At 62.5% G+C, this 16,237-nt stretch overlaps 1 protein-coding gene across 1 annotated transcript; it reads right to left on the reverse strand.

Moving 5' to 3' along the window:
• Positions 1-878: 878 nt before the first annotated feature.
• On the reverse strand, positions 879-14,916 carry PIK3R6 (phosphoinositide-3-kinase regulatory subunit 6). The gene is given in 20 exon segments (XM_030962172.1): positions 879-1,287; positions 1,878-1,990; positions 2,584-2,654; positions 3,057-3,147; positions 3,526-3,596; positions 4,183-4,273; positions 5,873-5,974; positions 6,503-6,619; positions 7,309-7,408; positions 7,935-8,151; positions 8,154-8,354; positions 8,972-9,067; positions 9,357-9,498; positions 10,168-10,351; positions 10,694-10,763; positions 11,625-11,757; positions 12,201-12,269; positions 12,752-12,843; positions 13,256-13,339; positions 14,852-14,916. Coding segments are annotated over 20 exon segments (2,214 nt in total). The 5' UTR covers positions 14,865-14,916; the 3' UTR covers positions 879-1,130.
• Positions 14,917-16,237: the final 1,321 nt, after the last annotated feature.

Genomic DNA, 16,237 nt, shown 5'->3' on the forward strand with positions numbered 1-16,237 from the left:
GCAGCGCTCATCGGGCCCCGCCGCCCCGCACAGGCCGGGGAGCGGCGGCCGCGGTTCCGCTGGGCTCAGAGGGGCCCTGCCCGGGGCTCGCCCTCCTCCCGGCCCGCCGGGGCACGGGGGACACGGACGGGAGCCACAGGGAAGGGGATTGTGTTCAGGCGGGTGTGGAATGTCCCCGGTGAGGGATGCTCCTCTCTGCACAATCTGTTCAGGGCTCACTGCATAGGGAAGAACTGAACCTCAGTTCAGGCAGAGCTCCTGAGCATCCCAGCCACGTGCCAACACACAACAACCACCACCGGCAGCTTTAGCTGGGCTTTCTCTTAATTTCTTTCAATTGGCACTAAAAGGATTGCACCCTCTGGTACAAGTCATCCATGACACCTGTACAAATAATTTATCATCCATCTACATAAATTACAGCTGTACAGAACAAACTCTGGACACCAGCCCACACCCCAGCCCAGCTCCAAGCCTTTTGGCTTTCTGAGCCTTTTCTCTGTGTGTGCAAACCCCACAGGGAAGCCCCGAGAGGCAGAGGGGTGCAGAGGGCTCACCCCTTAAAGCCCACACGATCCCAAAAGCAGCAGCTGCTCGTGCAGGGGTTTCCTGAGGTGCCTGAGAGCTCCTGCTGCCCCTCAGTTTCCCTCCGGGGCACAATGTTTGCTGCCCCAGTCTGGCACAGGGGAGCACCAACAGCGTTTGGCCTGTGATGTGAAAACCTGACCCTTGCTGGGCTGTGAGACATCTCCAAAAGGAACATTGCTGCTGCCAGCTGCCCTGGCAGTGCCACCTCCACGGATCTTCCTTGTTCTTCCTGAATGGAGAGCTCAAATCTTTTCCCTGATCTGTGCAAAAGGTGAAAGATCAGTCCTGTGGCATGGCTGTGCCCTTGGCAGGGCCATGGGGCCATTGTCACACTGTCACAGGACAGGGCTGTGCCCTTGGCAGGGCCATGGGACCATTGTCACACTGTCACAGGACAGGGCTGTGCCCTCGGAGCCTATCCACCTCTGCTGTCCCCACCATTGCCATGTAAAGTCCCCACTGGTGGCTTTCAGAGAGTTTTCTCTCCCCTTGTGCTCTGTGCTGGCCCCATGTCATAACCCACAGCACTTTTCCCGTCTCCTTCATGGGATGACTCCTGCGAAAGTGTTGATGGGCAGCAGCAGAGACTTGGGCAGGTATTTCACCAGCCCCACGTCTTCTGTTTCCTCAGGGCTGCATTTCGTGGTCCTCGTCTTCTGCAGGCAGTAGCTGGGCTCGAGGCAGGGAGACACCTCCAGGCTGGAAGGGCACAGAGCGCATTTACTGTGATGTGGTCTCTGAGCAAAGCCCAGCTCTCCCCCCGCCAGCCACAGCTGCATTTGTGCTTTCTGCAGCCGGGTCTGACTGCACAGATGAGCTGCTGGGTGTCAGTGTTCGACACACACCTGAGCTCAGTGAGGCTCGGGAATTCCCAGTTTGTGTTGGCTGGGCCTTGAACCCTCAGCACATCCCCTGGCCCTGCAGCTCTCCAGGCACATCAGCCCCGGCCATGCCCACAGGGCTGGGTGCTCTCCCCACCCGCCCCTGCTGGAGAGCCCGGGGAGGGATGCAGGCAGTGCAGAGAGCATCAGCATCCGGATACAATTCATAACCCAGGAGATCTAAGCTCTGCTTGCCCCTGGAGGTGCCTGCTTTTCTCCTGCCTCAACAACAGCACCTTTTGTGTAACGAACCATTTTGCTCCTCACACCATCTCCCAAAACACAAATGTAGGAGAGCCCCCGTGTGCCTGCTGTCCCTGGAGAAGGAACTGGGGACTTGTCAGGGATGAGGGTCAGGGCTCCCTGACCAAAGGGAGGCAGGGAGATGTGCAGAGCCAGGGTTCTCACCCGATCACGTCCCGGTAGGTTCTCCTGCTGTCCTTGTCCAGCCGCACCGTGAAGGGTCTCTGCTCTGGGCTCCTGACCTTGATGCTGCGTGTTCTGAACCTGTGTGCCACAGCCTGCATGGGGAGAGCAGGGAGAGCTGGGAGGGGGTCCCTGCCCTCCCTGGCCTGCGTGCTGGGTGTGACAGGGACAGACAACGGCATTGCTCTGGTTTTCTTCTTTAACCTCAGATGTGACACAGAGAGAATCCTTTGTCTGTACTCAGAACCTGGCAGTGACCAGCAGGGAGGGCACTGACCAGCAGGGATTAAAGTGACCAGCAGGGAGGGCACAGACCATCAGGGATTAAAGTGACCAGCAGGGATTAAAGTGACCAGCAGGGATGGCACTGACCAGCAGGGAGGGCACTGACCAGCAGGGAGGGCACTGACCAACAGGGATTAAAGTGACCAGCAGGGAGGGCACTGACCAGCAGGGAGGGCGCTGACCAACAGGGATTAAAGTGACCAGCAGGGATTAAAGTGACCAGCAGGGATGGCACTGACCAGCAGGGATGACACCCAGGGTGTTTGGGGCTTTGGCTCAAACATCCAGAGTTTTCCACAGAAAATAATTACAGGGAGGCCTCAGATCCCTCTCCTCCCCACAGGGCTGCCCCTTTCCCTGCTGCTGAGGGGATTCTGGCCCTGAGGATCCCACAGGTACTCACTGAGAACGAGCGTCCTGCCAAGTTGCTGGTCCTGATGATTTCAGTGATGGTCACAGTGAGGCAGCCCAGGCCTGGGGCAGAAGCAGAGGTTGGGCTGGGGCCAGGGCACAGCCTCAGCTCAGCTCAGCTCAGCTCTGGGGGGCCCTGCCCCACGTTTGGGTGCACTATGGACACACAGGACTCCAACAGGCTGCAAGGGCACAGGAATTGTGTGGGACCATGCCTGGGGTGGAAAGCTCACAGGCTGTGCTAAGGGGCAGCTGAAGGAGGAAGGCTGGAGCAGAGGGAAGATGCTGGAATCCTGTCTGAGCCTCAGACACGCCATTCCTGAGAAAACCCCAACCAGACCATGGGGACAGCGATATTCCTGCCACTGGTTCCAGCCCCAGAGCCCAGACACAGCTGGCACCAAGGACCGTGGGCAGGTTCACTGCCCTGAGCACCAGGAGCCCCAGGAAGGAGGAAGAACCCACCTGCAGCCTCCTCAGCAGGGATGGCTTTCATCAGCAGGCCCGTGGAGTGCAGGGACAGGGCCAGCTCCTTCTGCCGGTCACTGAGCACAGCCTGCGGGCAAGGGGACAGTCCTGGCAGTGTCCTGGCAGTGCCCTGGCACCATCCTGGAAATCAGTGCCCTGGCAGTGCCCTGGCAATCAATGCCTTGGCAGTGCCTTGGCAATGAGTGCCCTGGCAGTGCCCTGGCACCATCCTGGCAATCAATGCCTTGGCAGTGCCCTGGCAATGAGTGCCTTGGCAATGCCCTGGCAGGGCTAGCTTGGGGCAGGCTGGGCACAGCTGGTCACAGCACAGGGGAGCTCACAGGTTCAGCACAGCCCCTCTGTCCTTGCCTGGACAGCAGTTCCAGAGGAAGGAGGGAGGGTCAGTGCCCCTTTAGGAGATGTGTGCCCTGCTGGGCAGCCCTGGGGGTGCAGGAGCCCCACTCACCCTCCTGTAGGTCACTGCGAGGTCCATGCCAGGCCCATCCAGGGTGCTTTTCCTCTTGGTCGTGCTCAGCTCTGCCACAAGGGAAGCAGGTGGGGTTGGATCTCCCTCCTCCCACCTGTCTGTGCTCAGCAGAGGGATCCCCCATGGGCTGAGCCCCCCGGTGTCCCACCATGGCCTCCCGTCACACTCTGTCCCTTCCATCCCTGCCTTGGCAGCTGGGGCTCTGTGCAGTGGGACAGACTCAGTGCAGGCTCTGTGCCAGCCTCAGTGACACACATCCCCTGGACTGGGCACCAGAGGAGCTGGGTGGCACTGCTGGAACAGCCTCCAAGCACTCCTGCCCCATCCCTGGCAGCTGGAGGAGCTGGATTTCTAACAGGAAAACATCTGGCTGTGAATCCCAGCCTGTTCCCTGAACTACATCAGGGCTCAGGCCCAGCTCCGGAGTGCCCTGGAGCCACCCAGAGGCTCAGACTGCAAACCCTGGCTGGGCCGGGAGCCAGCGGCCACCACGGCTCACATCAGCCTGATCTCCTGGGGCAGCAGGGACGTCTGGCCAGGAGCAAGGAGTGCTGCCCATGGCCTGGAGCTCGGCGGGCTGAGGGGGGACCTGGGCATGGCAGGAGCCCTGGCCGGGCTGGTGGGACACACACACACCTCTGTGGGAGGGGCTGTCCTGCACCTGGGTCAGCAGCTCCGTCAGGAACACGTCCTCAGCTGGGTCCTGGGCTGGGTCCTGGAACAGGACCTGGAAGAGAGGGACAGCCCTGGAGGAACAGCCCTGAGAGGAACAGCTCTGAGAGGAACAGCCCTGAGAGGGACAGCTCTGAGAGGAACAGCCCTGGAGGAACAGCCCTGAGAGGGACAGCTCTGAGAGGGACAGCTCTGAGAGGGACAGCCCTGAGAGGGACAGCTCTGAGAGGAACAGCCCTGGAGGAACAGCCCTGAGAGGGACAGCTCTGAGAGGGACAGCCCTGAGAGGGACAGCCCTGAGAGGGACAGCTCTGAGAGGAACAGCCCTGGAGGAACAGCCCTGAGAGGGACAGCTCTGAGAGGGACAGCTCTGAGAGGGACAGCTCTGAGAGGGACAGCTCTGAGAGGAACAGCCATGAGAGGGACAGCTCTGAGAGGGACAGCTCTGAGAGGGACAGCCCTGAGAGGGACAGCCCTGAGAGGGACAGCCCTGGAGGAACAGCCCTGGGAGGAACAGCCCTGAGAGGGACAGCTCTGAGAGACACATCCCTTACAGGATCACCCCTGACAGGAACAGCCCTGAGGACATCTCCTCTGTCACCCGAGGTGTCACACGAGGTTTGTACCCTGGACAGCCTCTCCAGAGCAGCCACGGGGGGCTGGGAGCTGACCATGGCGCTCAGGGTTCCTGTGGGGTGGGGGAGCTGCCCTGGCTCCGTTTCCTGAGCTCCAGGAGGGTGCAGAGCCTTGCCAGAGGCACGGGGACCTGGCCAGCCCAGCCGCGGGCAGCGTCCCCTGCCACTGGATGTCACTGTGCCCTCGGAGATGAGTCTCTCCCATTCCGCAGGCCAGGCTGAGCCGCTGCTGAGCTTCAGGGGACGCTGTTCCTCTCTGACCCAACCCCACCGGCCAGGTCAGCCCAGCCCTGGGGATTATTTCCTTTTCACGGGCCTGAATTGGGCAGGATGTGCAGAGCAGGTCCTGGAGATCCTGTCCCAGCCACTCTGCAATAGGTGCCGCTGTGAGCGGATTAAAAAGAGCTCTGTGCATCAGCCTGAGCTTTGGAGGGGCTGCCAGAGGAGCAGGAAGGGAAGGGTTAATGTTGTATGCCCGAATTTAGCCCTTCTTTGCCCTCCTATCAAAGCCAGGCCTCGGTCTGATAGCACCTCAGAGCAAAGCTGGCAGGAAATCGATCAAAGGGTGCTGCAGGAAGGCCTGCAGAGCCCCTGCAGGTACAGGGGGTTCTGGCACAATGCTCAGCAGAGCCCTGCTCGCTCCCCACACCCAGAGCAGCAGCAACAGGGCTCCTGAGCACCCCGAGCCCTGCAGGGCCCCTGCAGGTACAGGGGGTTCTGGCACAATGCTCAGCAGGGCCCTGCTCGCTCCCAGTGCCCAGAGCAGCAGGAACAGGGCTCCTGAGCACCCCGAGCCCTGCAGGGCAGGACACCTCTGGCCCTGTGGGGGATTTCAAGGCTCCCTTTGCTGGGCTGACATCCCCAAATGGCTGAGCTGAGCTGAGCTCCAGGGCACGGGCTGGGGGAACGGGGATCAGGCTGGGATCTGCTGGGAGCCCCAGAGCCCTCTGGCCCAGCAGAGCTCTGCCAGCCCCTGCAGGGCTGCTGGAGGCCCGGGCCATGCCAGCTGTGCCACCCACCTTGACAGAGTGCACCTGGAAGCAGACGGGCTGCGTGCCCATGCGGGCGTAGTAGGCGATGACGTCGGTGAGGAACAGGTCGGTCACCAGGGCCCTGCTGGGCTGGGGGACAAACCACAGGCGGGCTCAGCCCCTGCCGCTGCTCAGAAATGCTGCCACGAGGCCTCACACCTTCCTGGGCACCGAGCAGGGATGAGCTGTCCTCTGACCTCGCCACTCCCGGGGAGTGGGACCTGAGCCCCCCTCGCAGCCCTGTCTGTGTGGGCTGGCAGTGGTGGCTCAAACTGCCGGGAAATGACAGCTGGGGGGATTTCAGTGCAAGTTTTCTTTCTTGAAATCTGCCATTTCCTGTCCCCTGGTCAAAAAACCCCACCACGGTAAATGGCTTTTGTGGGCTGGGGCAGTGTCAGACACGGGCACCTCCTGGGGAGGGTTTGGAGGGGAAATCTCTGCCTGGGGATGGAGAGCCCTGCAGGGCCTGGGGAGGGTTTGGAAAATGTCTGGGGATGGAGAGCCCTGCAGGGCCTGGGGAGGGGAAATCTCTGTCTGGGGTTGGAGAGCCCTGCAGGGCACAGAGCCCTCCCCAGGGGCTGCAGGTGTTTTCGGGACATGGGAAGGTTTTCCTCCTACCATGGTGGCCAGCTTGGGGATCATGTGGCACAGGGTGTTGATGTTGCTCTCGTACCAGGGGTCAGCCCTGCCCAGGTACCCGGCCACCTCGCACAGCTCCTCGGGGCCAGCGTGCTCCTGCAGGGAAACACAGCTCAGAGCCACAGCCACAGCCACAGCCTGGGACTGCTGCCTTTCCCTGGGCTTGTATTGAGCAAAACGTGAGGAGCAGCTCCTGGAGAGCCCCTCCCAGCCACTTCCAGCCCTAAATCCAGCTCCTCTGGGACTTGGCTCACACTTGGCTCACACTCAGGAATTCCTGATCCTCTGCTCCCCTCAGCTCTCATCCCCCGGACAGACAGGAATTCCCCATCCCTGCTCTCCTCATCCCCGGACAGACAGGAATTCCCCATCCCATCCCCCGGACAGACAGGAATTCCCAATCCCATCCCCGGGACAGGCAGGAATTCCCCATCCCATCCCCTGGACAGACAGGAATTCCCGATCCCATGCCCGGACAGACAGGAATTCCCAATCCCTGCTCTCCTCATCCCCGGACAGACAGGAATTCCCCATCCCATCCCCTGGACAGACAGGAATTCCCGATCCCCGCTCTCCTCATCCCCGGACAGACAGGAATTCCCGATCCCATCCCCGGACAGACAGGAATTCCCCATCCCATCCCCGGACAGACAGGAATTCCCGATCCCATCCCCTGGACAGACAGGAATTCCCGATCCCATCCCCGGACAGCCAGGAATTCCCGATCCCCCGGACAGCCAGGAATTCCCGATCCTGCTCTCCCCAGCTCCACCCCCGGCACTCACAGCAGCCGCCGGGGGCTGGGGCTGCCCCGGCACCACGGGGATGTGGTAGAACTGCAGGTCCAGCCTGGGCGTCAGGAACACTCGGCGGGCCTCCCGCTTCCTGCAATGCGAACGGAGATGTCCCGAGGGCAGGGGCAGAAGGTGGCGCCTGGGCACGGCTGGACAGTGCCAGGACACTGCGCTGCTCTGCCACCTGCCCCTCTCGCTGCCTCCTTCCCCGGGATGTGCCCTGGCCTCCCACATCAAGCAAGGGGAGGTGATGGGGAGGAGTTTTTGTCAGGGCCTGGTGTCCCTGTGCCCCCAGCTCCACTCCCAGGCTGCCCGCACTGTCACCCACCCCAGCGCACCCGGGGAGCCAGCTGCGCACAGCCAGCTGGGAAGCGGCTTCTCTGTAGGATTTTTTCCATTGCCTCGTTTGTTGCTCGTTTAACCGAGCCCCCGGACAGAGGGGAGGACTGTCTGTGTGCATCGGCTGGGCCCCGAGAGCCGCCGGTGCCAGTCGGGTGCGCTTGGGAGCCGAGCACGGGATCCGAGCCTGCCCTGGGCACCGCCGAGCCCCAGCCCGCCCCCAGCCCCCCGGCTGCTCCCACAGCCCGCAGGGCAAAGCTCCGGCTGGCCGCGGGTACCTGAGGGAGTGGAAGGCTTGCGCCAGGCGGCCCAGGATGCGATCGTCGCCCAGCAGCACCACGCGGGCGGTGTGCAGCCTCTGCAGCGGGGCCGCGGGCTCGGGGGCTATCCCTGCCCTGCCGGGGGGCTTCCCGGGGGGCTTCCCGCCGCCAGCCTGCAGCAGGGCCACGCTGTCCAGCGGGGACGGCTTCTTCTTGATGCCGCCCTTCCTGTGCAGCCGGAGCGCTCGCAGGGCTCCTCCGGCGCGGGCAGGTCCCGCTCGATGCCGCTGTCCGTGGACAGCACCGAGAAGCGGCTCTGGCCGCAGCAGCCGCAGCCCGGGAGCGTGTCCGGCATCTCCGCGGGCTCCAGCTCCTGCCCCAGGCACTCGGGCTCGCAGCTCTGCGACAGCGGCCGCAGGAACAGCACCAGCTCCTTCCCTGCGGGCACGGAGCGCCTGAGCGGGGACAGGGGCACAGGGGGGCACAGAGGGGCACAGAGGGGCACAGCCTGCTCCTGCCCGAGCTCCTCTCCCCTCAGGGAACTGCAGAGCTGAGAGCAGCAACAGCCCCAGCTCCTTCCCTGAGAGCCTGAGCGGGGAGAGGGGCACAGAGGGGCACAGAGGGGCACAGAGGAGCTCAGCCCGGTCCTGCCCCTGCTCCTCTCCCCTCAGGGAACTGCAGAGCTGAGAGCAGGAACAGCCCCAGCTCCTTCCCTGCAGGCACCCTCAGGTGCTCTGGGCACTGCCAGGAGCACACACAGGTGTTCTGGACACTGCCAGGGGCACCCACAGGTGCTCTGGGCACCGCTGGGGGCACCCTCAGGTGCTCTGGGCACTGCCAGGGGCACCCACAGGTGCTCTGGGCACGTCCTGCTGCAGCCCCAGCTCCTTCCCCCTCCTCACCCGGGAAGGAGGCCTGGGCAGTCAGCACCCATCTCCACGGGCTCGGCCCTGGGACAGGGGTGCCCCAACTCCCTGCCCAAGGGTCAGTGACCCCTCTGGGACAGGACCCCAGGCTCAGACCCCCCCCAGCGCCCCCAGCCCCGGGGCACTCACAGAGCTGCTCATCCTCTGTCCACAGGTGGAAGCTGATGTTGGGGCTGGGCAGAGGGGTGCAAGGGGTGCCCTGCGGCCCTTCCTGGGGAGCGTTCCCTGGGAAAATACGGATGCTTGGAGCATTTCCCCACACAGGAGCACGAGCCCCAGCACTGAGCGCTGCCTGGGGCAGCCCTGGGGCTCTCCCAGCCCGGAGCTCCTGGGGTGAGGCCAGATGTGAGGCTGGGGGGCCCCTGCTCTCACAAACCGAGCCATCACCAAGTGTCTGCAGCGCTGCTGGGAGGGACAAATGGAAAGGGGGAACTGGGGCATGGGCAGAAGTGACACAGGGACACAGGGGGACTCCAGGGCTCCCTGTCCCCTGGGAATGTCTGCCTGGGCTCACCTGTGGGCGAGGAGCCCAGGAGGCCCTGGTAGATCCTCTCCAGCCGCGCCGTGTGCTGGCCCCGGTCCGAGCCCCCCTCGCCACCCTCCACGGCCGCCACCACCTGCTGGAACCAGTGCTCCACGTCCCCCGGGGGCAGGGCCTGTGGGGACAGGGGCTGTGAGCACCTGGAAATGGCAATGATCCTGGGCCAGGGCAGCGGGAGGGGCAGGGAGAGCAAATGGGTCCTGCAGAAAGTGATCCCTGCAGGGAGAGCAAATGGGTCCTGCAGAAAGTGATCCCTGCAGGGAGAGCAAGGGAATCCTGCAGAAAGTGATTCCTGGGGCACACCAATGTCCTCCTGTCCCTGGGGCATCCCCAGCGGTGCTGGCACTTGGGGTGACCCTCGGGACATGGGGACAGCAGGCACACCAAGGTGACCTTGGAGGGGAAATTGCCAAGAGCCCCTGCAGAGTTTCTGAGGGAGGCATTTGTGCCACTGTGGCCCCACAGCTCCTTCCAGGAGGGTTTGGAGAAAACTGCCTGAAACCTTTCCCCTGAGAGGTTCCTGCAGTGCCCAGGGCTCCCAGAGGAGCTGACAGAAGCTCTGACTCGGCTTTGCTGGGCAAAACCAGCACTGAGACTGAAGGTTCCACCTCAGGCTCTGCTGCTTTCCATCCACAGGGTGTCTGAGCTCAGCCCAGCCCAGCTCTGGGGCTGCAGACCAGCGCTGGGGAGCTGGGGGATTTCTCCACTCCCCAAAACACCTTTTGCTTCTCCAGGGTGTCCAGCCAGGGCAGGGGAAGCCGGCGAGGAGGAGCTGCTGCAGTACCTGGAGGCGGGCTCTGAGGCCGGCGGTGTCGCAGGTGTCGCCCAGGGCCGCCTGCAGGGCGTGGGTGACCACGCAGCTCATGCAGCCCCGCGGGCTCTGGGACACCTGGGCAGCCTCGGTGTCCATGGCCAGAGCCCTGCAGATGGCTTCGGGCAGCAGCTCGGGGTCAGCAAAGATGAAAATCCTGGGGGGGAAGGGGAGATGCAGCCTCACATCAGAGACCCCGGGGCTGGCAGGAGCAGCTCCCATCTCACTTTTTCCATTGTTGCTGTTGCTGTTCCCCTTCTCCGCCCTGCGTGCCCCCCGAGGGCAGCTCCCTGCCCCCCAGAATAATTGGGACCCAGCAGAATGTGCCCTCCTGGTGCAATCCCAGTGGGGTACTGCGTGTCACCCCGTGGTGTCCCCAAGGCCACGAGGCTCAGGCTCCCAAGAGTGTTGGGAAAGGACAGGTTTCCCTGAGAGGCCCCAAAATGACAGCACAGCCCACCCACGGCAGCACTCACAGCCCACCCAAGGCAGCACTCACCTCTCCTGGCAGGGGAAGGCGGCGCTGGGCAGGCTCTGCTCGGAGATGACCATCCTTTGGTACAGGGTCCCTGCGAGGGCACAAACACACGCGGTAGGAGCAGTGCAGCCCTCGGGCAGCCGGCCCGCGCTGCTCCCGGCTCCGCAGCCTGAGGAGGCTCTGCCAAGGCGGGGAACACCCGCTGAGCTCAGCTTAAACAGCCAAGAGCTGGGCCGGAGCTAAAAACAGCCCAGGACAAAGATAGCCCGGGCTCCAGAAAAAGAAACCCCCGACTGTTCCGGGTGATTTCCTGTGTTTCCCTTCCTTTGTTTAGGGCACTGTAAGCTCGGGAGCGGAGGCGCGGGCAGGAGGGAGAGCTCTGTCCCTAGGGGACATCTGAGTGTTTGGGGACATCTGAGGAGCACCAGGGGTCTCTGGATCAGGAGAAAGGCCCTGCCCTGCCCCTGCCCTGGGACAATCCCCCTGGGACCCCTGTGCTGCCCCGGGGAGCCCTCTGTGCCCTCGGAGCCAGCCCTGCAGCCAAGCTCAGGGGATACACAGGTGCCCCTTGCAGCCAAAGCAGCGCTGGGGAGGAGAGCCTGGGCTGCTGGGGGTGGGCTGAGGCTCCCCAGAATGGCACCAAAACTCCCCAGCAGGTTTCTCCTGCTTCCCCTGCCCTTCACGGGGTGTCTGCACCTCGCTCTGCTCTGAAGGATTGTTTGAAAGGCTCCTATTACAGAAAACTTGAACTGGAGGAGCTTTAATGAGAGCAGAGAAAAAAAGAAACCAGGTGCTCCCTGCAGCCCCAGTGACACCTTAGTGCCCACGGGGCTGTTCCCTGCAGCCCCAGTGACACCTCAGTGCCCACGGGGCTGTTCCCTGCAGCCCCAGTGACACCTCAGTGCCCACGGGGCTGCTTTAGAGCTGATCAGCCCCTGCCAGCCCCCCTTACCTGGGGCTGCCCTCTCCACCTGCAGCCTGCTGGCATAGTCCAGCCCGATGGTGCAGAAGGGCTTGGGCAGGGTCAGCAGCCTCTTGCAGAAGTCATAAACTCTGGCACAGAGCTCGTCAGGGATGCAGGGAGCCTGCAGGGGCACAGGGAGGTGGCAGGGAGGTGACAGGCAGTGACCACTGAATCGGCCCCAACACGGACCCCGGGCTGGGAGGGCCCCAAATTCACTGCACTGAATTTAGTCTGGATTTAAATGTAAAACATGGGGCACAATCAGGCCCTGCAGGGGGTTGGGAGCCTCCAGCAATGCCCACTGGAGCCTGGGCACACGTTTGCTTTGCCAGGTTGCGGCTTCCTGCAGGCACTGAAAGGCAGGGCCTGGCACTCTGTGCGCCACAGGGACATGGCAGTCCCCTCCCTGTGCCGCAGGGACATGGGAGATGCCCAGCTGAGCCCGCCCGGGGCTCTGCTGGCTCTGAGTGGCTGCTTCAGGTTCTGAGTGGCTCCAGGTGGCCTCTCCTGTGCCCTGCTGTCCGCGGGTGCTGCCCCAGGCCGCTGTGCCCGGGGCTCCCTCACCTGGATCAAGGTGTACATCAGCGTGTGCAGCAGGGGGATGATGTAGTGCCGCAGGTCCCCTCGCTCTGCCTGTAGGAGCAGAGGCAGGGCAGGCACAGTCAGCTCCTGGCAGGACCCTGGCTGGGCAGAGCAGCGCCAGAGCCCCCAGCGTGGGCCAGGCTCTCTGGGGTGGCACTGTCCCCTCCCCGGGGTGGCACTGTCCCCTCCCTGGGGCGGCACTGTCCCCTCCCCAGGGCGGCACTGTCCCCTCCCCAGAGTGGCACTGTCCCCTCCCCAGAGTGGCACTGTCCCCTCTCTGGGGTGGCACTGTCACCTCCCCGGGGCGGCACTGTCCCCTCCCCGGGGCGGCACTGTCCCCTCTCTGGGGCGGCACTGTCCCCTCCCCGGGGTGGCACTGTCCCCTCCCTGGGGCGGCACTGTCCCCTCCCCGGGGCGGCACTGTCACCTCCCCGGGGCGGCACTGTCCCCTCCCCAGAGTGGCACTGTCCCCTCTGGGGCGGCACTGTCCCCTCCCCGGGGTGGCACTGTCCCCTCCCCGGGGTGGCACTCACCCTCTCCAGCTCCTTCACCAGGATGCCGACCAGGACACAGCTGGTTCGGGGGTTCTGGTCCATTCTCTTGTGCAGGGTCCAGCGCAGCATTCCTGAGGAGGGACAGCAGGGGTGGGACTGCAGGGGTGACAGTCACACAGGGTGACACAGGGTGACGTGGGCTGGGCAGGGGTGACAGTCACACAGGGTGACACAGGGTGGCAGACGCTGCTGGGACTGTTCAGCGGGTGTCACACAGGGTGACAGTCACTGCTGGGACTCTGCAGGGGTGACAGTCACACAGGGTGACACGGGCTGTGCAGGGGTGTCACACAGGGTGACAGTCGCTGCTGGGGCTGTTCAGGGGGTGTCACACAGGGTGACAGTCGCTGCTGGGGCACGGATGCAGCTGAAGAAGGATGAGCGGAGCCGCCGTGTCCTGCTGGCAGCGGGAGGAGCGGGGCCGGGGCAGGCGGGGCCGGGGCAGGCGGGGCCCGCTGTGCCCGGCCAGGGGCAGTCGCTCACCTCGGTCGCTCTGGCAGGACGGGTGGTGCCCGTCCAGCTCCCGCAGCAGCGCCCGCACCCGCCGCAGGATGTCCGACTCCAGCTCTGCGAGGGACAGCGACACCTGAGCCGGGACAGCACCCCCGGGGTGGGGGGGACAGAGCCCGGACAGAGCCGGGACAGAGCCCGGATAGAGCCCGGACAGAGCCCGGATAGAGCCCTCCCCACGGCATCAGAGCCCTCCGAGCCCTCCGAGCTGTGATGGAAACTGCAGAGCTGTCCCCAGGGCAGCTGGAGCGGGTTGGGAGGTGCCACAGACTGACACAGAGTGACACAAACTGACACAGAGTGACACAGAACCCCAGAAGTGCCCCCCAGCCTGTCTCACTCCAGCCTGTCTCACTCCAGCCTGTCTCGCTCTCTGCCTCCCAGAGCTTCTCCTGGCAGCCTGCTCACCTTTACAGGTTTGCAGAGGACGAAAAGCTGAACTTTCTCTTCGTTATATCACCTTAAGATGATGTCATTGCCTCGGACATGTGGTTAATGAAATAATTGACTTCTTCATCCCTTTTTGTGAGCCAGCACAGGTCCAGCCTGCGTCTCCCATCTAGGCTGGCTGTGCTAAACTCGATACCCCAAATTCCTGCAGGCTCTTTGTTAGATCCCTCAGCCATCTCTCCAAGCAAAGAGAGTTTGACATTTGGCCGAAATCTCAGATTTCCTCACAGGTAGGTGCGAAGTTTCAGAAATGCCCGTTTGGACCCCGGCTTTGCTGCCCTTCCAGCACGGGTGACTCTGGGAATGACTTTGGAGCTGTGCTGGGGAACTCTGCCTCAAAGGGCTGTTTGGAACGTGCTGCTCTTTTCCTTTGCGAGTGTTTGGAACTGCCAGGGGAGGCTTTTCCTGAGCGCTGCTCTCAGTCCTGGCCTCTCCTGCTCATCAAAGCAGCCCCAGCGCTGAGGGTCCCTCACGGGGCAGAGCAAAGAGCTTGCCCCAGCACAAACAAGAGACACTTTGATCTAAAAACAGCAAAAAGTAAACCCAGCAACAAAGAGCAGGGGCTTGGAAATGGAATAAAACCTTTCAGCATTGATATCCTGACCCTGGGAGATCAACAGCACCTCTGGAACAGCGTGAAAATGAAACATGGGGGGAAATGGACTGAAATACACACCAAAATATATAAATATAAAAATATATATACTACTATAAAATTTAAAAAATTAAAAATAATAAAAATTAATAAAATCTACTACAATAAAAATAATAATAAAATATACTACTATAAAATAAAAAAATAAATCATAATAAAACCTACTACTATAAAATATAAAATAAAAATAATAATAAAATATACTACTATAAAATAAAAATACTATTATAAAATTTAAAAAATATATATATTACTATAAAATGAACTACTTTAAAACTCAAATGTTTTGTCAGCTGTGAGTGCCCCAGACTCAGCAAAGCTTTTGGCTGCCCTGCCCTGCTCTGTGCTCATTTCCCACCTTCCAGCAGCACCCAGGTGTTTGAACGGAGGAAATGGGTGTAAGGGGCGGCTGAGGGGGAATGCCCCGGCTGCCCCTCCCCATGCCGGGGCTCAGCATCACCCACCTGAGCTGTCCATGGCCGGGCCGGGCGGCAGCTCCTGGGGCACCAGCACGGGGCTGCTCACGGCGCTGGGGCATGGCCCTGCAGGGAACGGGAACAGGCGGGCTCAGGTGGGTGCAGAGCAGGCTCGGGGTGATCCTGGGGAGCACAAATGCACCGGGACCCCTGGGACCCAGTGGGACCGGGACAGAGCCCTGGGGGGAGCACAGGCGGTGTTTGGGGCAGAATCCCCAGCTCGGAGCCGCTGGCGCTGCCAGTCCCGGGGCTGGCGCTGCTGCTGGGTGAGCACGGCGCTCCCCGGAGCTCAGAGACCCCCGGAGCTGTGAGACCCCCAGGGCTCGGAGCCCCCGGAGCTGGGAGACCCCCAGGGCTCGGAGCCCCCGGAGCTGGGAGACCCCCGGAGCTCCCTGGAGCCCGGACATCCCCGGAACTGGGACGCCCCCGGAGCCCCCCGGAGCACGGAGCCCCCCGGAGCTCGGAGCCCCCGGCCCGCCCCGGCTCCTCTCGGCGCTGCCGGAGGAAGCCGCCGCTCGCTGAGCGCGGCCGAAGGTGTCGGTGGCTCCCCACATCCGCATCCTCCTGGCGCTGCGGGGGCGGGCGCTGCCGGCCTCCCACAGCTTCCAAATTTAGCGAAGAGCAACGTGAGCCCGGCCTGCCCGAGAAACTCCACTTCTCGCTTCACCTGCCTGCTCCAAGGGGCTCCTTTTGCTCCCTGGCAGCAGAGAGCAGCTGAGGCTGAGCCCACAGAGCACGGCTGGCTCCCAGCGCTTGGGTCTCCCGGGAAAATCCAACATAAAGAGATAAAAGTGGTCCCCAGCAGGCACAGAAGCAGTCCCGCTGCCCAGGGGGGACAGGCAGGTGGTGTGGGAGAGGAGGGTGAGAGGACACAACAGGAACAGGCTCTGAGGAACTCTGGGGTCAGGCAGGGCCCTGCCAGCTCCAGCCACTGCTTCTCCCTGGCCAGGACCAGCACAGGAACCCAAAGGAGCAAAAATTCCCTCTTTTCCCTGGGAATGTTTCTGAGCAGCAAAGGAACACAAACGAGCAGAAATTCCTACTTTTCATGGGAATGTTTTTTACCAGCACAGGAATCCAAACGAGCAGAAATTCCCCCTTTTCATGGGGATGTTCCTGACCAGCAGAAGAACCCAAATGAACAGAAATTCCCCCTTTTTCCCTGGGATGTTCTCTGCCTGCTGCACTCCCCAGGGTGAGGGCACAGCCCCTCAGCCCCGCTGTGCCCATTGCAGAGCCAGCAGGGCAGCAGGGATGATGCCAGCCCACAGGAAGGGTTCTGGGCAGCAGAGCCCCCCTCCAGCCATCCTCTCTGCGTGCCACAGCCCTCCTGAGAGGATCCCTGACCCTCGGAACGGGAGCTGTCCCCATTTC

This window comes from Camarhynchus parvulus, chromosome 18, assembly GCF_901933205.1.
Source record: "Camarhynchus parvulus chromosome 18, STF_HiC, whole genome shotgun sequence".
In the NCBI taxonomy this organism is placed as follows: domain Eukaryota; kingdom Metazoa; phylum Chordata; class Aves; order Passeriformes; family Thraupidae; genus Camarhynchus; species Camarhynchus parvulus.